The following is a 24,960-nucleotide window of genomic DNA, read 5'->3' on the forward strand; positions in this document are numbered from 1 at the left end:
TTTTGAATATCAATTAATTAAATATTATTGTAATATTTTCACCTCTTCGCGGTCCAATTTGGCATTGGTCTCGATCTGTCCAGTGCTGCTGTCAATAATGAAAGACTCGGAGAAGTCGTCGATTAGATGATAAGTGATCTGGCCGTTCTCTCCGGAATCGCGATCTCTCGCGGATACCTTGCCGACGAACAACGGTGGGTACTCTTCCTCCATCACGGTCGCGTTGTAAATGGCCGCTTCCATGACCGGTGCGTTATCATTGGCGTCCGTGACGTTCACCAGAAGTTGAAGAACGCTGCGCAGAGCGGGCGTGTCCGAATCACAAACTTCAATCCAGGCTTCGTAGTGCGGAGCCGTCTCATAATCAAAGCCAGAGGCAACCACGACCTAAAGAAGAATTGTAATTAATTAATAATTAAATAACGTACAAAATATAAAAAAAAATTAATCATTTTCGAAACAGTTTGAAATTCTATAGAGAAAAAGAGAGATAACTAGATAAAAGAAAGAAAGATAAATCAGAGAAAGAGAGATGAATAAATCAAATTGAAATATTTGATCTCAGTTACCTCTCCAGTGTGAGGAGCAATTCTCAAAGCATCCCCCACGTTTCCGCCAGCCATGCCGTAGCTCAAATTGCTTGTCGGTCCAGTCTTTGGTGTGGTAGCGCTCAGCTTGGTGATCACCTTGCCTTCGGGCACGTCCTCAGACAGCGTGAAGCTCGTGTTGACGCTCGATTGAAATCTGGGGAACAGCTGCCGCTCCCACAAGTGGATCACCAGATCGGCGGTGACGTGCTGGGGCTCGGCACCGCAGTCCGATGCCTGTATCTGCAGTTGATAGGTGGTCTGGTCGCCGATCAGTTCCTGGGTAGCACGGATCACGCCATTGTTGAGATCAATGGTGAATTGATCGGCGTCCTTGCCGTGCAGCCGGTAAACGATCCGCGAGTTCTCGCCGTCATCGTCGTCGCTTGCTTTCGCGCCGAAGACGAAGTCGCCTTTAAAAAAAAATCGACATCAACATTCTGGGTTTGCGGCTAGCTAATTAGCAGAATGCAGAACCATTCTACGATGGCTTTTCCTTTCGTCGGTAATTAATGCATCTAATTAACGCACTTGGTATTGCCGCCGATCTCATTACCTGGTTTGGTTGCGCTTGGAACGTAGGCTGTGTACCGGGGACTGGAAAAACGGGGCGCGTTGTCGTTCACGTCCGTCACGTAGATCGTCAGATTCACAGCGGAGGCACGCGGCTCCGTCGGGCTCGAGTCTCTAGCCACCAGGGTCAAATAATATACAGCAGTCTGCTCGCGGTCCAATGGCATCGTGGTAAACACCTCGCCCGTGTCGGGGTCTGCAGAAAACCGCTCCGCTTTGTCTCCAAGTAAGTTGTAGCTATTTTGAAAAAAGTAATAAAAACTATTTAAACATGGTGAAATATATTATCAATAAAATTAAACCAAATACATTTAATAAATGCAGATTATTATTTTGCTATGATTGGTTTGAAGTGATTCTTAGAGTAAACATATTTACAAGCTCTTACACAATTAGCTTTGACTCTTGGTCATAAAATTTTGCGCGAAGAAGATAAAAACTATTTTCTTATTTAAAATTATGATTAGTTCTCTAGTAACTATTCACTTAAACATTAATTAGAGTTAAAAAGACAATATAAAGAGAACTGTATATCCAAATAATATTTACATTTAAAATATTGGTGAATTTTTACCGAGAGAAAAGTAGAATTACATAATAAACTTTCTTTTAGATTCAATCTGCGATTTAACATTGCCAAGCATTTCTTAAAATGGAATAATACATTTTAAATCGTGATTAAGCAACATCGGTGCGAGGCCTGCCTACCTTATTTTCGCATTGAATCCTTCGTCCTTGTCCGTGGCGTGCGGCTTGGTGACCCAAGTTCCGGCGGGCGCGTTCTCCACCACGGTGGCCTTGTAGTCCTGCCGCGCAAACTCGGGGCTGTGATCGTTCACGTCGAGGACGACGATCCTGACGATGCCAGATCCGGTGAGAGGCGGTGAGCCTGCGGAGACACGCGATGCGAAACTTTAGTCGTGTTGTCGTGCGTCGGGCGGCCGTAAAAACAACCGTCGTCGCACCGATGCGTCGTGCCGTCGCTCTAGCTCGACTTTTTTCTCAATTTTTTTCATTATTTATTTATTTTTTGCGCTTTTATTGCTATCTCGCGAACCGTAACGCCGCGCGAGCGGGTCAGTGGCGCGATTATTCCGCTAAATTTACGGCCCGCCTCTCGCGGCTCGTTTATGACGGTTTAAATCGGTCCAAACGGAAGGTAAACCGGGGCCATAATTTTAACAGAATATTATTGTGGGGTCCGCGTCGCCCGCGAGACGCCGTAAGGTGATTTAGAACTTGCTCGTGCCCGTCGTGGAATATATTTACTTTTGACCGGCGAATCGTTGCTCGTATAATTTTTCTTTTGTCGATTCTTGCGAAATTAGTCGGATGAAGCGCAAAGATGAAGTGTGCACAAATCGACAGAGAAACATCATTTACAGCAAAAGCTTACTTTTAAGATATCGTTTATTTTATTGCATCGTAGTTTATTTTACATTTCTAAATGTGAGTCGATTACCTAGCTATAATTATTTAATAATTGCGTTCATTGTAAATTTGTTTTATTCATCTTCAGATGATTTGGGAATTGAGAGAATTTGATGGTTGTAAACTTTTTCAACAATTTTGCTTAAAAACAATCAATCGAATCCCTCAAATTTCTCGAAGAATCGCTTTCTAAACTTTCCTTGTTTAGTTAATTTGGCATATATCCAACTAGAACGATCCTCTCTAGATTGGTGTTTTCTTGGGAGCCGCTTTCAAAAATCAAAGGGCGGTACATTGAAATAATTGGGGTCGTGAGAAAAAGCGACTTTTCCGGCCGGCAAACGACGCGGGGGTAATTTAAACGTGACACACGCGTTCGCCAAGCGGTGCCCATTGTGCTACCCACTTATGATTTACGGATTGGGGTACCCGACGTAACGACGTTAGTGCGCGCGGAAAAGTCTCGCCGCGGCTTAATTGCGCCGCCTAAAACGCACCATTACTCTCCAGCAGGGTAGGAAGGGAAGAGGACCGATTTCTCTGATTGCGCACGGAGTATATACGCGGTACATGTATATGTTGCACATACATGGCGAGCGTTGGCGTAGCCCAGGGCCACGCGCCTGCACGAACGTACACCGTTCAATCACGCGGAGAGTTCTCGTTGAGGGATAAGACAAAGCAGGAAAGAGAGGAAGAGAGAGAGAGAGAGAGAGAGAGAGAGAGAGAGAGGGAGAAAGCGGGGGAAGAAGACGGAGGCTGAGACTGAAACTATATTTATCATGTTCTAGGTAAATATCCCGTAAGAGTACAGATTGGATATACAGACTGCGTAAAAAATCTCGCGGTTTCTTGTAGCTGCAGATTCTTCCTCGACTTGCTTGGGAACATATCCGACGATAAGGGATAAGAATTAATTAACAGAGAATGTGAAAAAATATCACTCAAGATATATAATATCCTACACGGGTTGATTCGTCACGTATCACAATTCCTTTGTAAAAACATAATATAGGTACATAATGTAATTTTAGAAAGGTAATAATTACAAAAGTATAAATTAATCTAAGCAATAATTTTGATCTCCCCGTAAACGAAAAGCGATACTATAGGTATTTGCAAAATCAATAACAATAAGAAATAAAAAAATTACATAGAAATCAAATAGTTATATCTGTAGTCAATAATCAAAGATAATTTTTATTCTCTTTAATTACTGCCGTTATATTTCATAATAAATGGATTATTGGCAGGCTAAATATTCAGTTTAAATTAACAATCCATCTTGGGGTAATGGTAAAAATTTGACGGAAGGAGATATTTGAAAATAATAAGATATAATAATAATTATAAGGCTAATATAAAAGTAGGAGAATAGAAAAAATAGATTTAAAAAAAAAAAGAAAAAATGAGGCACCCCTAGCAGTATAACAATTGTAGTACACACAATGACGTGATGAACGTGAGTTCCCAGGGATTTAGAGTCAGGAAAGATGGTCTACTTTGCATATAACGAGTAATCGCGTAATTTGCTTACTGCTTACTAATGACAGTAATGAAGGGACTCACTTGCTACGCTGATTTCCACCGAACGGGATTTTCAGCTCGGCTGATCAGGAATATCGATTTTTAAGGGACCCGCTAGCCTTAGGTATCACGAGTATGAGAAAGACAGTGAGGCGGTGAGGCGTTCTCGTATATGGCGAGTGTTCTTATTGAAAAATGATTATCGAAGTGTCAGTTGGCCATGTGCCGCCCGATATGTATATATTTTTAATTATGAAAAGACAAAAAACAGAGACACACACAAATCATCGAGTCGTACGTCTCAATAGAAGCGAGACATCCTGTTTACGTGCGGCAGATGCTGAAGGGGTCGCAAGGCCCTATAATCGCCCCGACAATACGCGTCGCGCAAGACAAAAATATGTGTGCCCCGAGATGCCGGAGAGCACGCTGGCGCGCGAGCGCGTGACAACGCTCTTCGGTGTATGTGAATAAAGTAGAATATAATGTGCGAGTGCAAAAAAGGGGGGAGCACTATCCAAAAGAGACGCATATAGCTCTCTTTCTCTCTCCGGACGGGAAGGAGGCCCGAAACACGCGCGCGGGGCCTCACGACCGGCGGAACGGGAAGGCAAGAAGAGAGGACAGCATGGACGAGATAGTGAGGTAGTGAGAAACGAAGCGTGCGGGAGAGGAAGGGGGGAGGATGCCTGAGGGCCCTGAGGCCCACAGTCCGAACGGGAGAACCGGAGGAAGGAATGGCAAAGGAGAAGGAGGAGGAGAAGAAGGAGGGAGGAGAGAACAGTGCCAGTGCCGAGGCAGACAGGGAGGAAGGCATTCGAGGCCGATTATCATAATCGCGCGTCATAACTCTGCGGGCTTGTCTACCTTGCCGGGGACCGATTGGGCCATCGAGCCACCGCGACCGGGGGCGGGACGGGAGAAGGGGGTAGGCGCAGGAAGGGGTGAGGACCGGGAGGAGGGGAAGGACCGGGGGAGGACTACCGGCTTCTAAGAGGAAGCGTGGAGAAAAAAAAAGGTTTAAGAGGGAGGAACTGCCCACCGCTTAAAGAATCTCATCGAACAACCTACAAATTTATATCCAATTTGTATATTACCGCTCATTACTTAAACCCACCGCGTACATCGTCTATCGTTTCTCGTCTATGTGCCGGACAGCGTCCGCTGCTGGCAGTATTGACATTTCGGCGGATCGTTTGATGGACGGCTGCTGGTACGATTTGCATAAGAAATTTACACGAATCGATCACGAGCGTAATTCCGCGAACGTTTAAGTCGATCTTGTGCCGAATACTCGGAAATAATAGTAATCGCGCCAATCGTAAAGACGATTGATAGCCAACTAAATGACTCTCTTTGAGTGTACTGTAAGAAGAAATACCTAAGCTGGTATCTCGAGTTGCAATACAACAATGATATAATTAATATTGTGTGATAATAGCAAAATATTAAAATATTAAAAAAATAGATAATATAAAAGTTAAGTATTATGCAACAAATTTATAAATATAAATCTTTAAGGAAAAGAAAAAAAAAAGAAAAATAGATTTAAGAAGATTGTCCAGCATTTGAACAATCTTTCTCACCGAGCAAATTACAAATTTATATTCTAATAACTTTAGCTATTTTTTCGTTCAGTCACTCTATCTGGGTTACACTGATATGCCGATTCAAGTTTAATTAAGTGCTTTGTTCACACTAATTCGCAACCAGTTTTACACAGACCGGTCACAGCCAAGTGGATCGTAAAAATAATCCCTGCCGGAGAATAAGGGGAATTGTACGATAGATTGTATGGGATATACGCCTATTTAGCAGTCCATCTGCGGCGAAGATATCGCGTATTCTTGTTGTCGCAGTTTTCTTTCGTATATCAATTTTGCACCGTTGAGCTAAATTTTCTTTCAGCAGAATAGAACGTAATAATGTGCAAAACGCACAAATATTCTATATGCAATATATCATTTTACACCTTAATAGTTCCATAGTAACATTTTTAACAAAGTATATCCGTAAATTGTCCCTTAGTCCTTGTAATTTACAAGACATTTGTAAGTTACAAGGCAATTTTATCTATCTATATATGACCAGGCCCTAGCATAGGACATTCCAGCAATATTACAACATTTCTATAATACAGCTGGAATGATGTAATATAATTTAAATGTTACTGGAATACAGTTGGAATGCCACGACATTACTGCAATATTGCTTAATGTCTATGTTCAATGGACTATTTAATGGATGTTGAGTAACTTACCAGTATCCATAGCCACTAGAGTGAGCGTGTATTCGGGTATCAACTCTCTATCCAATGGACGAAGAAGCGATATGTCGCCGGTGCTCGCGTTTATGCGGAATAGATCCGTGTCACCCTCCTTGAGGAAGTACCTCACTTGATCGTTGTACGGTGGAGTGTCCGCGTCGTACGCTTTAACCTTTTAGCAAATATACAAAAACTTTAGCTTCAACTCATTAAAATACGTTCTATACGCGCATACGAGGAGATTTCAAGCCATTTCAAGCTATGATTAAGATCTAAATTTTTTAATTATTTCATTTTGAAATCATAATAAATAATTTTTTAACTCAAGCAATCTGTTTGATTCGACTTTAAAGACTTTTATTCGAACACTTGAGGTCCTTCGAATGTTTTAATTCCCTATTATCAACTGCGACACGGTGTTATTGTTATTACCTGTATCACAAAACCGCCACCCGGCGGCACCATATTCTCCATAACGTGTGCCAGATACGGCGAATCGAGGAAGACCGGTGCATTGTCGTTTATGTCGAGCACGGTGATGGTGACCTGGGCCGTGTCGCCGCGCGGCACTTTTCCAACTTCCGCCGCGCAATCCTCGCTGCGGATTGTCAGATCGTACCGGGACTTGCGCTCGAAGTTCAGGTTCTTCGCCACTCGTATCACGCCGCCATCTTCTGAGATCGTAAAGTCCCGATTATCGTCTCCCATCGCAATGCTGTACCGCACCCTGCCGTTCGCACCCTCATCGCGATCCATCGCCGACACCTGAGGCCACAGCAACAAGAAAAAGGACGATTTAATATTGAGAAGAGGAGAGAAAGGGAAGGAGGGAGAGAGAGTGAGAAAGAGAGCCATATTTTTATTTTTTATTATTTCGATTTTAATTGCCCTATCTAACAAGATATTTTATAGAAATTGTAACAATAACAGTTATTCTTTTCGTCCATTTTATTAGTGAATTTTAGAAATGAAAATTTTAACTGTATATAGATCTTAAATTCTTAAATTTAAATCAATTACAAAAAATCTGATTTCTCTTCCTCCTATCTACTTCGACTCTTCCAAACTATTGAAGTTCATTGTAATCTCACTGACCTGGAGCACACTGGCGCCGATGCTGGCGTTCTCGGCGATGGTGGCGAAGTACTGCCTAGGCTCGAACACCGGTGAGTTGTCGTTTTCATCGAGCACCGTAACGGAGACGATGCTCGTCGACGACCTTGGCGGCTCGCCACGATCTTTGGCGGTGACTTCCAGGGTGTAGTTGGATCTTTGTTCGCGGTCTAATGGCCCGGAAACCCGCAACAGCCCGTCCACTGGGCCAAGGGTAAACGGTAAATTACCGTCATCCCTCAGCGAGTACTCAACGTAACCGTTCCGACCCTCATCCCGGTCGATGGCTTTTATCGCCATCACCACCGAGTTACTCGGCGCGTTTTCAATTATCGATATTTTCGTGGGCGATATGAATTCCGGCGACATGTCATTCACGTCCAGCAGCACCACCGTCACCTGTGTCATTTGAAGGAAGGATAACGTACATTGTTTCAAAAATCAGGGAAGAGAGGAATAATTGTCAACACGACTGTAGTTTTCGCAATAGATCGTAACTTAAATACTAGAGATTTTTACTGGACATCATCAATAGTCAAGTGTATATTTTCAAAAAAACGCTCTATTCTAGTATTTTTTAATACGTTGCGTAGCGCATGTACCATCGATGGCCGGAATAAATCGTCGCGCAAAAATAGTGCAACACGAAACGTGTTAAAAAGTATAAGAAGTTTTTAAAATTTCCTCATTCATATAAAAATATCACCGAAAGGTGTTTTTCGGATTTTTTAAGCTTCACCAACCTGTACCGTGGAGGACAATGACCGCGCCGGCGGTAGTGGACTGTCAGTAGCGCTCAGCACCAGATTGTAGACCGGCTTCCGCTCGCGATCGAGCGCCCGACGCGTGAAGAGGGTGCCGTTGTGGGCCACCCCAAAGTCACCGTCCTCGTCGCCTCCGGCGACGGCGTAGATGACCCTGCCATTGTCGCCGGAGTCTAGATCCTGGGCGGTCACGGTGAGCACGGGAGTGCCAACAGTCGCGTTCTCCACGATGTCGGCCGCGTGCGGCCCGGTTTCGAAGATCGGTGCGTTGTCGTTCAGATCGACAACGTTGCAGTATACCGTCACGGTGGACGACAGTACCGGCACACCGCCATCCGTAGCTTGCACGACGAGGATGTAGTGCTGCACCTACAGATTTTATAGGATTTAATTGTACGGAGAACAAATGTATAAAATCTAAAATGCAAATCTTTTTGAGAATTTATTATATTATTTTAAAATTTTGCATAAATGTGTAAAAATAAATTTTGTATAAATCAACTACTACGTTCAGTACGTAGAAATTGCAAAAGAATTAACTTTCACCCTTCTATTACAAATCGCCCTGTAACAGGTCCTTTTAAGAACCGTATTTAAGCGTTTTGCAAGAACTAAAATGTTAGTTTCGGCGCGTGGTCGGTATACCGTGCTATTTCTTTGTTTCCGATGCGCTTCGCATACACGCACGCGTACACGTGTATTTCACGGTTCGTAATGACGTTGGCGTGTATCTGAAAGGGCATTACGTTGATGAAGGGTTCTATAAGCTACCCTTATCCCGTACCTCTCGCTTACGCTTTCCCTTCTTTCTTCTTTCATTTTCTTCTCGATAGAAGCTGCACCAACACGCATCTGTTCTATCGTAAAGCGCAAAACAGTGGCGTAGCCATGCACCGGTTGCCCACGAAAATAAGCGTATTATTATTATTACATGGTGATATTAATATCACCATTGCCGATTAATGTAGAACATCGATATATATTTTATAGGAAGTAAAGCTAAATAAAGATTCAAGAGAACAAAAATTTTAATAGATAAAAAATGACGTAAATTTACAGAATTAAAACCCACAGAATTATACAGAAAAATAGAGACTTTTAGTGATATTTCTTTTATACGATACATTGCTAAAAATTCTAAATGTTTTAGATATTTGTATATTATATATATATATATATATATATCGGTATAAATTTTAATAGAACATAATAACGGGAGAACAGGAACAGTTTCGAACAATATTTTTTTTATGACCAAAAAGCTGTCATTTATTTACTAGTAAATAAGCGCTTGATAGCCAACGGCTAACGGCTTTATGTAACGCTTTTCCTATAATAGGTAAATAACAATTATTCAAAACTCTCTCGCGCGTTGACAACTATTTTCCACCTGTGTACTCTATTTGGTCAAATCGCGATGCAAGTTTTTCCGCTTTGTAGAATTTTAGGACTTCGGTTTTCGGTTACGCTACTGGCTACAGTCGACGAACGTGTACGTTCCCGAAAGTATGGCTAAGTATGGCTTGTCTCCGAAAATGTAGCACCAGAGAGACCGCCATTAAAGACTGTCTGTTCATCGATCTGTCCGACTGTTATAGCGTTAAACCCTAAATTCTAGCGTTGCCCTCCGCTCCGGGTAATATAATAGGTGCGCTCCCCCCGATCCTTGAATGTAGAGGCGTGTTCGTGGTTATAATCGCTGCCCGGGGCATCCGACGCATTTTAACGTTATATACGCGTGCGTATTTTCAGTTCCGAGAGATAGGCCGATCCCCGAACGGAACTTCATCCCGACAGAGTCGCCGTTAACCCCTTCGCGTCCAGCAACCGTTATGATGGACATATCTCTATAGCGATATGTAAACATATGGCTTCAGAATCATCCGGCATTATCGTTCCAGTTCATGAGCATGCTCTGGTTCATGACTGCGATCATTTAACAGCGTCTTTTTATGTGGAATAATAAATAGAGACCGGGCAAGTCACGCCCATGTGTATGTGGAGAGAGAATCGTTGAGAAATCAAAGAAGAAATCAAAGTCTTTCGACCCCGAGGGACTTTGGTGTGTCCGTGAAGTTGAGATGAAAGTTCGGATTATTGTCGGCCAAAACTAATATGTCGTAAAACGGATATTTATAATCCCTCACGGACTATTTATAATCATGAGAGGAAAGCGGCTCATGAAAAATTCAAATTTGCTTGTTAACAAATCCGGGAGGACCAATCCGGGAGGGTTGAAATCTTGTGTGATTTACCCATGATCGTTTTATTGACGATAACTTTATTTGCGTTACTATTTCGCTCGTGGTTGTCAAAGCTGACGCAGAATTCCACGCGGATTCACGAACTACTTATAATCGCGGGGAGACGATTCATGTAAAATTCAAATTTTTTGCTGTCAGTATAAATAAGGACCTTAATACGGCGAGGTCACAATTGCGACGATCGTCACCGCGTAGATGGCTTTATTTACAACAGAATTCCTTATTATTATTGGGCGTGATGGCGCCGTAGACTCCCTTGCCGGTATACCAACCTGTTCGTAGTCGAGGCTCGCGGTGAGCGTGAACACGCCGGTGCTTGGATTCAGCGAGAACACGTCGTTCGCCCAGTCGGAGATGAGCACGTAGCTCAGATGGCTGTTGGGCCCCTCGGCGTCGACGTCCGTTGCCACGACCTGACCAACACGGCTGCCCCTCGGCACGTTTTCCGGAACATCGAACGAGTAGGCCGTGCTCTGGAAGGTCGGCGCGTTGTCGTTGGTGTCGGTGACCTGCGAACAGCGGTTTTCGAGATATGAACAAAAGAAATATTTGTAGCAACAAAAATTTTAAGATAAAGAAATCCATGGTCGAAACGTCGTGACGATTATAATTAATAATGGCAGCAATTGGGTCAAATGGAGACCGATACTTTTATCTATAATTTTTAACACATTTTAATAAAAAATTTAGATAATTTTTTAAAAAATATTGTTAAAAGGGTTGTATTTTGTCTTGAAATTTTTGTTAAATGTTTATACACACATAAGGATTTAAGTAATTTTTTGAAAATATTATAGTAAAAGATCTCTTTTCTTGCGCGTTCCACGAAAATCCTTTATCTAGTGTTCAAACCATTCTAAGGGCTAAGTGCCTACTTCTCTTCCGAGAATTCCTCCGGGAGAGCTTTTTTTCTTCCAAGCCGTTTCAAAGGACACAGCGAGTTGCTTTCATTACGCGCGTCCCCGCGCGCCTTTCATCCCTCGCGTTTATATAATAATAAAAGCGGCAGAAAGGATTTTTACCGCGCGCACACCTCTCGTGTTCCTCGCGCGGCTCTTAATAGACCCGGAAGCCGGGTACGCGCGATCTTAAAATAAACACTCGGAGAGAGAGAATAAAATCGGCTGGAATGGCGCGCACTCGACGTCATTCTTGGATAAACACGCCGCCACCGGAAATATTCGCGCCGCGCTGCGCTCACTTCATTCGCCTTCGAATTATTGTGCTACCTCGCTCCCTCGCGCGCCGGTAGTCCCGGCGCGAGAAAACATTCTCAGGGCCCCGCAGGCTATTTATCCATGTAACAATGCGCTCATTGTGATCGATCGTCGCGGCAGCGGTGAAACGCGCGACGGAAAAAGACGGCCCTCTCTCGATCGAGGGCGAGAATAAATATAGCGCTGGTAAACATCATTTTCATCGCGTGAAACGCTCTCTTCAACGTTTTTTCGCTAGTTTTCGCGACTATATTTTTCGCTGTTGAAAAAGAGATTTACACACACTCACACACACACACAAATTTCTTTGATGTAATTCTACAATCGTCAAGTCATTCGTCACGCGTGACGAATGGGTTATTTTCAAAAAATGCGCAACATAACACAAAAATTTTTCATGAAAACTACTATTTTTGTCAACGGGAAACAACAAGCATAAAAAAATATTATTATAGAAACCGCTGCAATACATTTGAAAATCAAATAATTTATTATAAATAGTTTAATTGGCCCGGACCACGATTATGGAGTACATTAAAGTCGTCGGCATTTTTCGTTATTTTACATTAATTTCCGCGCGACACCATATGACAGTTCTTTTTTTATCGCCTGACGAGACCAAAATCGAACGGCAAATTTCCGCAGATTTACATTTTTTACGCATTTGTCAAACCAAATAAAGTAGCGGCTTTTTTCTGTCTCCCTCTTTCTCTTTTCCTTTCAGTTTTGCTTGCCGAAAACGCAAACGCGCAATAATTTAAACAACAAACGAAACATTAATCTCTCGTTTATACATGTAAATTATAGTCAGATATGCAAATTATATTATTCCCGCGTGACGACTATGTTCGCGCGGCTACCAACGCGCGCCGAATTTAATATGATTTAATTTATCTGTCAGAGTAAATCGAATCGGAATTAAACAATGAGATTTTCGCATGTTGTGCCATGTTAAAAGATTTGCGCAATATCTGTAATTTTTGACTGCAACGTTAGTAAAAGATGATTTTATGTGCATTAATTATTCCGTTTAGACTGATTGTGAGAGACAGTCTTTATCTCGCGCGCTATAGAGATTCAATAAAAAGGATATATATAGGTACATGTTACTAAAAGTATCAATTGTATTTAAACTTGCGCAAGCAATAGACTTAAAAAAATATGGATTAATATTATATATAATTCAAGATTACAACCACCATATATTTCTTCGCAATAACGCCTCAAAGTTAATAAGAATAATTAAAAGGGGTAAAATAACTGCATATAACATGTATGCAGTTGCTACTAAAGCAAAATACATAGTCTATTCTTAACAAATGCACTATGCTATTGCAACTCCGTCATTGTTTTGATAGCGGGGATAAAAATTAGTTTAAAATAAAATAATCTGTTATTAAATAATCAATTATTCCAGCAAAATTCAAAGATTCAAAATAAAACCATGTTCAACAAGTAAAAGCAATACTATTAAGTTTTATGTTACTGTTCATTTAATGACTAATGATATTTGCTGCGATAGCATCAAATAGATTGAGCTTTCTTCTCAGTATGCAAATAAATCAATTATTTAAATTATTAGTGTTTCTCACGTAGAAAATTAGTGTAATTACAAGATAACAATAGACTGATATCTCCCTAGAGATAGAGCTCGAGTATGCTCGAAACGTATCTAAGTATTCCACGGGGACGGACGCGCGGTGCGGTAGAATGAAGTGGGCACGGTTTGATTAAGGAGGGCTCGGAGACGTTTGCAAAAAGTGATGGTGTCCCGAGACGACAGTGGATGACGAGAAGCCAGCGAGAAGAAGGAAGAAGACGAAGAAAAAGGGACGGGATAAAAGAGGTTGGGCAAGAGACGCTTTGAGCCTCGGTGAAGGACCGAGGGATGACAGGGGGTACCAGACAGGGCCCAGATTCCGCGACCGAGACGTGTATATAGTTCGTGAGCGACAATAACACACTTTTGCCGATGTTCTCTAAATGCGCGCGCGCGCGCGCGCGTGTGTGTGTGTGTGTGTAATTATATATATAATTATAATAAAAAAGTAGATTATACTATTTATAACGCATGAAAGTTGCAGAGAAAAAACGCAATCGGCCTCGTTTCTCATGATAAATGTCACACTAATGATCTTATTGTTAGTCTGATTGCTTAAAATAAAATATTTGAATGTGTAAGGAGAAAAGAACAAACTTTGTACACATTAAATATCGAGCGAGTATATCAATCAATTTCTTATTAAATAAATATTATATGATCCCATATATATAAACAAATGCATTTTTCGACGAATATTATAGATTACTTATTTCTATTTAATTGGTGTACGTCATTTACGATTAAGAACCGACTAGAGCTCTTTAAATCAATTAGTTGTATTTTATATACGTATATATACAAATAAATGTGACATAATTATATTATTGATTGCCAAGCGAAACTTGGTTTCTTCCGCTCTTAAATAAGATATTTCTCAATTAATTGTATTTCCGGAATAAAGAGAATATAGAAAATATTTTAATTTAATATAACATATACGTATATTATTCTCTGGCAATGTCGCCATTTTATTCCATCATAGTCTATTCTTTCGCGATAACTTCGAGCAAAAAGAAGTTTTGACGAGAAGAGGATAGCGGGAGAAGAATTAAAATAAAAAAAAGGTTCTCAAGGGATCCAGGAAGATCGATCGAGGAAGAAATGGTTAAGGTTAGCGAGAGAAGAACACGGGCTAGGAAAAGAGGCACGCAAGAGGAGAGAGAATAGCATATATAGGATAAAATATAAAAGACCAGAAGGGGCAAATTTTGCAACACAGTCGGCCAACAGAGAGCGCGAAGCCCTTTTTCATGGAGCCCAGAGTTCTTCAAGTCAGAGTTTGGATCCAGTTTACCATTTCCAGACCTATATAGTGCACTTTTTGAAAACATTAAAATCAGTTTGGTATCTATGCAGTTTGTTAATGCAGAAATAAATTTAATTCAATATAGTTTATATGTATAAATATTATTATCACTATATACATAAATTTGTAAAAAAAAACAATAGATAGATCAATTAAGAATTTTCTAAGCGGTGTCCAAACTCTTACTTAAAGAACTCTAATGGAGTCCCGAAACTGTCGAGCTATATAACCGGATCTGACATTCCTCATTTTCTCTCTCTCTCTCTCTCTCTCTTTCTCTCTCTCTCTCTCTCTCTCTTTCTTTCTTTCTCTCTTCTACCTTTCAGAATAGAACAGCGGGCACGAGCACGCGCGGCGGGCAAAGCGAAGTCTTTAAAAGAATTTCAGCCATTACACATCATGAGGATAATTTTTGCGATTGTCTCCGACGGGGTCTCGACACAACTCGGCTGGCCCGGTGCCGGTGGTCGGGGTCCTTTTTCGGGCTTCGTTAAACGGTCGAATCCCGGGCCCAACTCGCGTTTTTTATCGCCACGAATCGTTTCGACCGAACCGCGTAATGAATTATAAGGCGGGACGCACGATACACTCCGCGCGTAACCGAGCACGCCTCGCAATAGCGCGCGCCTAGGGATCTGGGGAGGGGAAAGGGGTGCTGAATGGTGGTGTGGATTTTGACTCACTTGATTTAAGTACTTCTAATGTGTATGTGTGTGTGTGTGTGTGTGTGTGTGTGTGTATGCTAAGGGGAAAAGATAATCTTTAAATAGAGTACAATTCTAGAATACATTTTTTTGATTCTCTTAAAACGTATAAGATTAATAAAAAAATTTATTTCTTTTCTACGTTTATATATTTATAAAAGAATGTACAAATTTTTTTGTCAATATGTATCTCAATCCGTTATTATATTGAATGGCTGTCCATTAGGCGTTAAGCGAGCGTTTAAAGATTAAGTTTATCTCATAGTCTAGTCAGCAATTCTGATTGAAATCTTGAGCTTTTTCACGATAGTTGCGCGATTTATCATACTATTCTCTCTCTCTCTCTCTCTCTCTTTTTCTCGTGTTCTCTCGTTCTGATATTCTGGCGCAACCGATCCGTGCACGGGTCAATTTTTCTCGCGGCATATTTCGCAATGACGCAGAAACAAATTCGATCTTTTTCACTAAGGCGAGGGACGGGTGTGCCATTGTTATTGCATGCACACGTGCAGAGAGAGTGTGTGAGCAATCCGCATGGCGGGTCGCCAGGCAATCGTAGATTTATCTTTCGAGTGATGCCTGCGCGGGTACGCAATAGCGCAACATTGTTCTGCTTGAGATCGCTCGTTACGATAGACAGCGCTGACTTATGCGTGCGGCATTATGACCGTACACCATGCAAGACTTTCCTCGCCCCGCTGGCGTTTTCGTCTGATTACCGATCATTAATTGAAAAATATCAGATCTATCCGCAACCCTTTACCCACGCCCCGCGAAATAGTTCGAAGTAGTATAGAGCCTGAGGCTTGCATAACTAAATTTTTTATTTACGTCGAGCTTTGTCATCGGTTTAAAGCATGCAATGATCGCTACATTTTTCTCATATTGCAAAAGCCTGACTTACTTTCGTGTCCTATTCTCAAAAAATTTATTTGTAAATACGTATATTTTCCTCGAATTAAATTCATGAATTTCCCATGAGACTTTATTTAGGTTAAATACCTAATTGTAAAATAAAAGAAAAATTTCTGGGTTATTAGATAGAACAAATTTCTTCTCCTAATAAATTGGACAACTTTTACACTGCACCGTGTCGTGTTGCCTGGCTCGATTCCGTTAGAGATTGATTGCCTTTAAATTGACCGGTAATTGGTCTCGCAATAATGATATCCCGTACAAATACACTCGTAAATTAATTCATCGCTGTGATTACTTAGTGTCTCTCTCTCTCTCTCTCTCTCTCTCTCTTTCTTTTTTTCTCTCAATCCTTCATCTTTCAGGACGATTCGTTATTCGCGCAACGATCCTTCGAGCGAGGAGAAATTAGCTAACGTCGCCGACGTTCATTCGACAACGACCGAATTCCTTCACGAGTACCGGGTTATTATTTAACCACGAGGAGAATCGTCGATATGAAGCAATAGGTTACAGTTATAGTAGGAAGTTGTCGGCGACCTTTCGGCACGGGGACGTGTCTAATGCATTATCGACTTGACCCCTCGCTCGCACCGAGCATTCCGATACTCGGGAACAATCGCCCGCTCTTCGTTCTGGTGGATCACAATTCGTCTCTCCTCCCCCGCCAATGGCTACGAATGCCATTTTCGATATTTCGCGAGATGCTTTCAGAGAGAGTGGCCGCTTCGTGTTCTTACGCTAGTTTAGTTATTTATTTCGCTTTCGCGAAAGAGATCGAAGCGACCGGTCGACATCGCGGAAATGAAAGCCGGTATGTGCCATGAGAAAGTAATCAACGTGAGTAATATAAAAATACTATCATCGGTATCTTTACGTAAAAAAAAAACATCTTTTGACATAATATATCTTAAGATGTTATAATAAACTTTATCAAGTACAATATAAACAACAAAGATTTAGAATACCAATTCTATTTCGCTACAGTACCATCGTAATTAGAACTTTTTATCCTATACGAAGAAAATATTATACTAAAAATTGCAAAGTCTTTGTTGTCTCAAAATGTTATAGACATTGTAACGGAAATTGTATTTAATATTTGTATTAAAAATTCATATACTTTACTAAAGAATTATTGTAATATATTATTCGAATATTTTATTATATAATTTAAAACAATTATTTTATTAAAATTCGAAAGAAATTTTACGACCTGAGTACAATTGCTTTTAAACAAGCTACACGTTTTACTATGATTACAACGTCAATACAGCAACTTTTTAAACACGTCACAAAATCAAATTATTAAATTATAATTACAGCATAAGCTGTAATATTATTATATATCCAAAATAGATTTTTATATATTTGTTTGAAGCTTTTCACATTAATAATATTATAAATTCAAATTAAAGTTTACACGGCTTTTTGTCGTAAAGAACTACGTTCGATTTTCTATATAGAATAAATCACGACTGATAATAAATTTATAATGTGCACTGTAATTTTCACTAATGTTAAAAATTAAAATACAATTGATTGTCAATCTTTCATAATAATGTCGCGTCGTGCTCCTACTTTACGGCACAATGTTGTAAAGAGGAATGTATATATGTTTTACGTAATTTATTTGCTCCGTGTAGAGAATGTATCTATTAAAACGCCACGTCGGCGTCGCTCAAGTCTCGCACTATCACCTGTATATGAAGCACGATGTCCCGGTGTTGCAGGCCGTCGTCGGCGCGCACCTTGAGCACGTATCTCTCCTTCGTCTCCCTATCGAGGGCCTCAGCGAGGCTCAGCTGGCCGGTGGTCGGATGCAGTTTAAATTGGCCCTGCGTCCCATCGTTGTCCGCGGACTCACCGCGATCGCCGGGGCGATGATGATTCGACACCAGGGTATAAGTCAGAGTACCGATGGTATCCGGATCGTGGGCCTTGAGTACCGTGATGACGGTATTGGGCGGCGCCTCCTCGGAGATTTGGAATTTCCACGGGCCCAGGCCCCAGGTCGGTGCCACGTCGTTCCTGTCTAACACCGTCACGCGTACCTGCAGCGAAAAAAAAGGTATGACGGTTAGAAGTGGCTCGCCGGGGTCATCGGTCATTCCGGTCAGATCGTATCCAACCGGATTGAGTCATCAGTGACTAGACGGTACATACCGACGCGGTATTGTCAGATGGAGCGGAATGTTCGGGAAATATTACCCTGGGAAAGTCTCGTGTTCTCGATCAAAGCGATCTGGGTCGCTCCCGCAAGATCGATTATCTCGACGTCGTCGTAAAAATTCTCGGTCACTTATATAATTAAAACTTTAACGCAATATCATCGCAGAAGATAATAAAAAAGCAATTAATTTCTTCTTGATGTAATAATACTTGTCGCACTGAAAAAGGTAGATACCATAAGTATCTTTCGTATATCGTACTAGAGGTATATCGTAGTTTGTTATATTGTTATAGTTGCGTTTCGATTAAAGAATTCAGCAGAAACCAGCCTTAAGGCGTGATACGATTTGATAAATTATGTAATTTAAAAACGGTTCAATAAATTTTAAAATCTAATTGATATTCATCTATATTTGATATCTATATTATATCATATTTGTAATCATGATTCAGCTGAAGTTTTAGTTTAGATAAAGTTTATATTATACAATCCGCCGCGATACAAAATTGATTCTTAAATTATGTATCAGTTGAGTATTAAATAGAGATGAAAAAAATGAGAGAGAGAGAGAGAGAGAGAGAGAGAGAGAGAGAGAGAGAGCCATATATTCGATACGAGAACTCGCGACGAGATTTGGCTAACGTCGGATACGTAATTACGTGTAAAGCCAAAGGGAACGTACGAAGGCCGTTGCGGAGTCGAAGTCACGGTATGCATGCGAAGACTCGTGAGAAAGTTAGTTTTTCGATTCCGCGCTCGTGCATGTCTCATTTCATTAAATTCTCAGTCACGTCAGCAGCTCCAAGGTTTATGCGGCTACTATAGCAGCCCGCGCGTATATCGAGAACGGCGAGAGGAGCGGTAAACTATTGGAAAAGCATAATACGGGAATAACAGTACCGCGGTGATAAATCAATAGCTGTATATGCATTTAACTACGATACTCACTAAATGTTCCCATGTATGAACCGTGCCAATTCTCTGTGTGGTGTCATTCGCATTTGTAAGGAGGTTTAAATACAGCAAGGTGACAGTCGCTTATAATCCTCGATACAGACAACGTGACAATAAATAAAGATCGTCGCTTGTACAGTCACGCAGAGAAAGTTGTATACCTGATGTTTATTGTATAGAAAAATGTATAAAACGAAATACCTATATAAGAATAAGTTTAAAAACTCGAATTTTTACACGAAAGCGAAAGAAGGAAAAGCTGTATACAATTATTGCAATAATCTATATAATATAGATATATGTACCCCAGTATATGTATATATAAATAAAATACATAAAAAAATTATTTCTATAAATAAAGAAAATATATAGTTATATTTTTATAAATATAACACTGTAGTTACACAATGGATATACATATATATATATATATATTTATGTATTTATATATTTTTTAAAAATATATATATTATATACACATGTGCTTCTCAAAGAACACAAAGGTTACAGCTGTGTCGGCGACGAATCTGTCACTGCTCGCCATGTAAATTCATAAATTAGGATATCAGTGGTCTGGGCAGTTTAAACGCCTACAGAGAGTTCCTAATCCCAATATTTATACGTAATTGATGAACGCGTCTCGATATATCTATCGGCGTACGCGCACCCGTTGCGGAATCGGCGGACTCGATTAAAATACTCTCTCGCGTGAGTCATTTTTCTCACGGAAGAGAGGCGTATTGTTTATCCTTTTTACAACAAGCCGACGTAACCTCGGCCACGGTAATCCTTGTGTACACATAATCCGAGCCGAGACGAATAAATACGCGGACATTTCTCAGGTAGGGAGCTCTTATATAACAGGCTACCCGCGAAGGCATATGCATCTGTCTTCCTAGTAATTAGTCGACCCTCCCCTTCCCACCCTGTCATTGATGGAACGGTTACCATCGATTATTGCTCTCGGATGTTTAGGCGCGCCTTCATCGTCGTCAACGTTGGTGAAACAACGTTTCGTCATGATGAAACAAAAGTCGGGACTCTCGGAGCCCGAGCCTGAGGAGCCGGGTGGCGGATTAAGCGAGAATAAATAGTCGCGGACCCCCGTGCCTACCGCCGTCATAAATCGTCGTGTAACCCAGATGCACCGATCTCCGATCTCCGCCTGGATGAATGCACTTACGCAACTTGTGCACGATCGACGCGTGTCGCGTTCGTAGGCGATCCCGACCGACGATCGATATCATTCGCATGTTATTAGAGTTACGCCATCCTATATGCAGCTTTCAATAGAATACAAGAAGAAGGTCGGCTTTATAGCGTGAAAGATGAGAAATATTATTGTCTAAAATAAAATAAAAAAACAAAACTCGGGATTTTTACGGCGTTACTATAAAATATACTGCTCTGTTCACTGTTAAATATTAAAAGGTTAAATTTAAACCCATATATACCTTGAGTTAAATAACATTTTGTTATTTTTAACTACCATGTGCGTTGAAATTTATTATTTTAACACAAAATAGTGTTATTTTAATTCTATTGGTTTAATTAAATTAACATTGTTTTAGTTAAATTAATGACATATTGAGTAGGAGCAGTGGCGACTTATATAAGAATAATTAAAAATGACTTAAATTGAGTACAATTTGACACTACAAATTTAACAGTGTTGTATCGGATACTTAATAACGAATACAGAATTTTCTTCCACAAAAATTTTATCCATTTTCCATCCCATCATGCATCAATGTTTGTCGATCAATGGACAAATAACACAAATAGTTTATCCGTCGGAAATCACACTTCCGGGTTCTTTTTCTTCCTCAGACAAATGCGTATCTTCCGCAACAAATCCGATGTTAAATCGATGATTATTATGGGCCGGCGTTACTGCCAAAAATCGACGCGATAAGAGATATCGATAACGAGCTTGGCCCAGGCCCGGGCCTCGTTCGCCTAATATATTCACGTGTACGACGCAGAGCGAGGTATATCGACGCCTGTTGGACGAGTTAAATTTATGCAAAGTCTGTCGGAGCAGGTCCACCACGTCGTCGTCGGTAATTATAGGTGGGCCGCGCTGTATCGTCATTAATAGCGGCTATCGACAGTCCCTTGTTAAATGGCCGCGACGTATCTTAACTTCCCGACATAGTTCACACGATCCGTAAGATTGGCCTTATCTCGTAATGGTGCGATAACGGCGCAGATTGTTGCGTGAACGGTCCGCCACCCATGCGTGATGCCCGTGTTAAGCAAACCGACACTTATCTCAGGCAGGCGAAAATGCCCGTGCCCCGTGAGTAACGCGCTTTCTTACGGTCGTCGGTTAATCGTATTCCGTCGATTCTTATATTTTGTAACTGGTTTTTAAACGTTATTGAAAAAAAAAATCGACCGTTCAGCCAAAGGATATCGATCACTTCGGGCAAAATTTTCATATCGTCCAGCAAGATCATCGATATATTATCCTAGGTTTTTTTATTCAAATTGTATTGCATTCTGAATCATATTAGTCATTTATTTATTATAAAATTATAATACATTGTGCACGTTGTACTAAAAATATATATTTATGATAAATTATAACAAACAAGATTTATTTATTAGAGATATTTATAATAAATAATAAATAAATTTATCTTTTTCTTTATTTGCATACTATTATTTTTTAAACAGATAAACGTTTTTTTATATTGTATATCTATAAATTATTTAATAAAAATATAGATTTTTTATAAGCAGTAATTTATTTAAATTCGCTACTTTAATTTGTCACAGTGGGATTAACTCATTTATTGCTACAACTTTTGATCCACTGCTCGTAGAGCAGGCATTTCGGACCGGTTGCATCAACGCCGCTTGGCGTTGTCCCAATTAACTCATTTCCTCTCTCTGTCTAGATTAGGCGCATGATGACTTCGAGAAAGACATAATAATTCTAACATTCGCTAATTTAGAGTTAGTTAATGTGGAACGTCGGGACATGACGCATCCTTGGATCTGATTGCGTCAATGCTGCTCGTCTTTTTCTTTTTTGTCTTTCTCTCTGCCATTTTGAAATCATTATTAATCCTAATTGTCTCGATAAAAAAGTCTTGAATTGTCTACAATATAAGCTGACAAAATTCACAAAATAAAAATCACGAGTAACTAATAAATTCTTTTATTTTAGATAAAAATTTGAATGTGAAAAGTCGTCAATCTTTATGAATTTACGGAATTCAGCTTAGAATAATGCATCGCACGTGGTATTGAGGGCGACGTTTCCTGCGTCGGCGTTGAAATCACCGCGCGGAGAATACCGAGAGCGCGGCACCGAAACTTCCTCGATCTCTCGCGTCTCCGGTCGCAGTCAGTTCGCGCATTATACGATCTCTCTTCCCCAATCTCTTTCTCTCTCCTTCCTTCGTCGTTGTCGCCGTCATCATGAGAGCGGCCGCGACACTTGGTGTCATCGTCGCAAGCGAGCGGGAACAACGAGCGACGAGCGAAGCAACGGCAACAATAAGCAGACAAATCAGTGCGGTCATATAGCTGTCTCTCGGCTACAATCCCACCCCCTTTTCTCCATTCTCTTCTCTATATACTCTCTCTCTCTCTCTCTTCCTCTCTTCCTCTTCCGCTCCTTTTCTCTCGCTTCTCGCTCTACTCCTTCGATGCGGCGCGGCGCGAGAGCGCGGTATATGGGCGGTAAGGAACGCCCGGAGAAGAGCATTCGGAGTGCAAGGAAAGATGGTATCTGCGTCAGCGCGGTCGGGGATCAGCGGATCGGATCGAGTCGCTCAGCGGGGGTTTCTTTGGGTCATGCACGAAGTAAGTCCCATTCTTCTGGGGCCCGTTCCTTTGCCCCGTCCCGCCCCGCCGCTCCTGGGTCCGCCAGCTCGGGCCCGAGGCCCCGCCCGCCCCTCTACGTTCCACCACCTCTCTCCCCCACCCTTGTCCCGCTACGCGGCCGAGGCATGTATCGTACAGGCCGATACTCCTCGCTCGAGAGCGGTCCCCCCCGAACCCTTTTACCGAACGAGGTCTTATGGATTCTCTATGAGGGGTCGAACCACTGACATCGACCGATTAATAATGCGTCTTCGTGGGGGCTCGCGTGGCCCACGACGACGACGACGATGACCCAGACGACGTTTCTTACCGAGAACGTAAAGGGTACACCGTAATTCCGTATAACGATCGGAGACAATAAGATATGTATCTATACTAATAGCCGCTTTTCTTCCTGCGTCGTCCTCCGTATACGACACACGGAGAAATCCGAGAGAATCAAAAATGGAAAATATACGTGAGAGTACAAGCGGAAGATGTTATCTGCAAAGCCTGAATCGATGCTGCTTCGAGAGTTCCTCGCCTACAGCTTGAAATTCCGATTTCAAAGGTTAGTCTCAAATAAATTTCATCAGCTGAAATAAAGCTGCGGTGATTCTTAAGAAGAATCGCCTCAACTGTATCATATTTTTCACTCGTTTTTATTACAAGTTCGTTATATGACTAAAAAGATGTATATATGTCGTATTAAAAAACTGCTCGAAATTATGGCAAGCAGTTTTCAAAACGACTGATGATGGCAGACGCTATAAATGTTTACGCTCGGATAAAATTGGATATCGTAACTTTTTTTAATCATATATGCAAAGCGATCGCTAAGATCGCTCATGCTTGCTCGCTTGCGCATAACGAGCGGTAATTATTAAACGTTAGAGATTCGTAAATCGAAGACGCGTATACCATAACCGGCGCGATTATCGCGCGATTTTCCGCTTCCCGCATGGCCGCCCCGCTCGCGTGGAATTTCAAATTCCGCGATGTGTATCTGCTAATGGCTGCTTTACGCCTCGCGATCGCTGGCCGCATTCGTGAGCGACGAGAGCGTGCAGTTGTAACTATGTAGCCGTTATTGCAATGTAATTATTACCCGGTTATTATGTGCGCGCACACTCCGTACATCTCCATGCGGGGTCCACAATCGAGGGATCGTAGTTTTTTAATTAATTAATTAAGCCATTTCCCGAGAGTGCTTAATGAATTTCTCGACGTCGTTTGTTTATTAGCTTCGGAACCGCGAACTGGTTTCCGATCCCAGTAGCAAGTATCCGAGTTTGTAATTCTGAATTCGTAATTCTTAGGACGTAATTTACTTCTCTGCTCGTGTCGCGGCTGGAATTATGTGTGAATGTAGAAGATAGAAAGGATTCTTAACGTCCTCGCCTTCGCCTCGCACGTGCAATTACGTAGAAATAACTTATGATGAAATCAAATTTTCTTACCTTACTTAACATGTATTAAATAATTCGTAAACGAAAGAATCGGATACGGATGAATATCGTTGATAATAATTGACAATCGATCGCGATCTATAAAAGTAATTTCATGATTTAATACGCGATTTTCTTGCAAATATTCATAAATATCCGCTTATTCGTATGTACGTCAAATAACGTAAATGCTCTAGCAGCTGATATTAAAAATGATCGGCATTTGAAACTTGAATTTGTAATTTCGAGGCCAAACTCGTATCGCTCGTATTTATCGAATGGAATGCTATCGCTTC

At 41.2% G+C, this 24,960-nt stretch overlaps 1 protein-coding gene across 1 annotated transcript in view; it reads right to left on the reverse strand.

Annotated features, from left to right (window-relative positions):
• Ft (cadherin-related tumor suppressor fat) overlaps positions 1 to 24,960 on the reverse strand; it is a 99,416-nt gene that overhangs the window by 11,799 nt on the left and 62,657 nt on the right. Inside the window, exons 2-11 of the mRNA XM_077403457.1 lie at positions 17,971 to 18,324; positions 10,798 to 11,034; positions 8,241 to 8,630; positions 7,480 to 7,896; positions 6,817 to 7,149; positions 6,379 to 6,556; positions 1,869 to 2,049; positions 1,144 to 1,397; positions 570 to 1,000; positions 43 to 387 (exon numbers count right to left, since the gene is read on the reverse strand). Coding sequence (XP_077259583.1) covers positions 43 to 387; positions 570 to 1,000; positions 1,144 to 1,397; positions 1,869 to 2,049; positions 6,379 to 6,556; positions 6,817 to 7,149; positions 7,480 to 7,896; positions 8,241 to 8,630; positions 10,798 to 11,034; positions 17,971 to 18,324 — 3,120 coding nt within the window. The remainder of the gene's footprint in view (positions 1 to 42; positions 388 to 569; positions 1,001 to 1,143; positions 1,398 to 1,868; positions 2,050 to 6,378; positions 6,557 to 6,816; positions 7,150 to 7,479; positions 7,897 to 8,240; positions 8,631 to 10,797; positions 11,035 to 17,970; positions 18,325 to 24,960) is intronic.

This window comes from Temnothorax americanus, unplaced genomic scaffold (assembly GCF_048541705.1).
Source record: "Temnothorax americanus isolate GAGA-0224 unplaced genomic scaffold, ASM4854170v1 Scaffold1, whole genome shotgun sequence".
In the NCBI taxonomy this organism is placed as follows: Eukaryota; Metazoa; Arthropoda; class Insecta; order Hymenoptera; family Formicidae; genus Temnothorax; species Temnothorax americanus.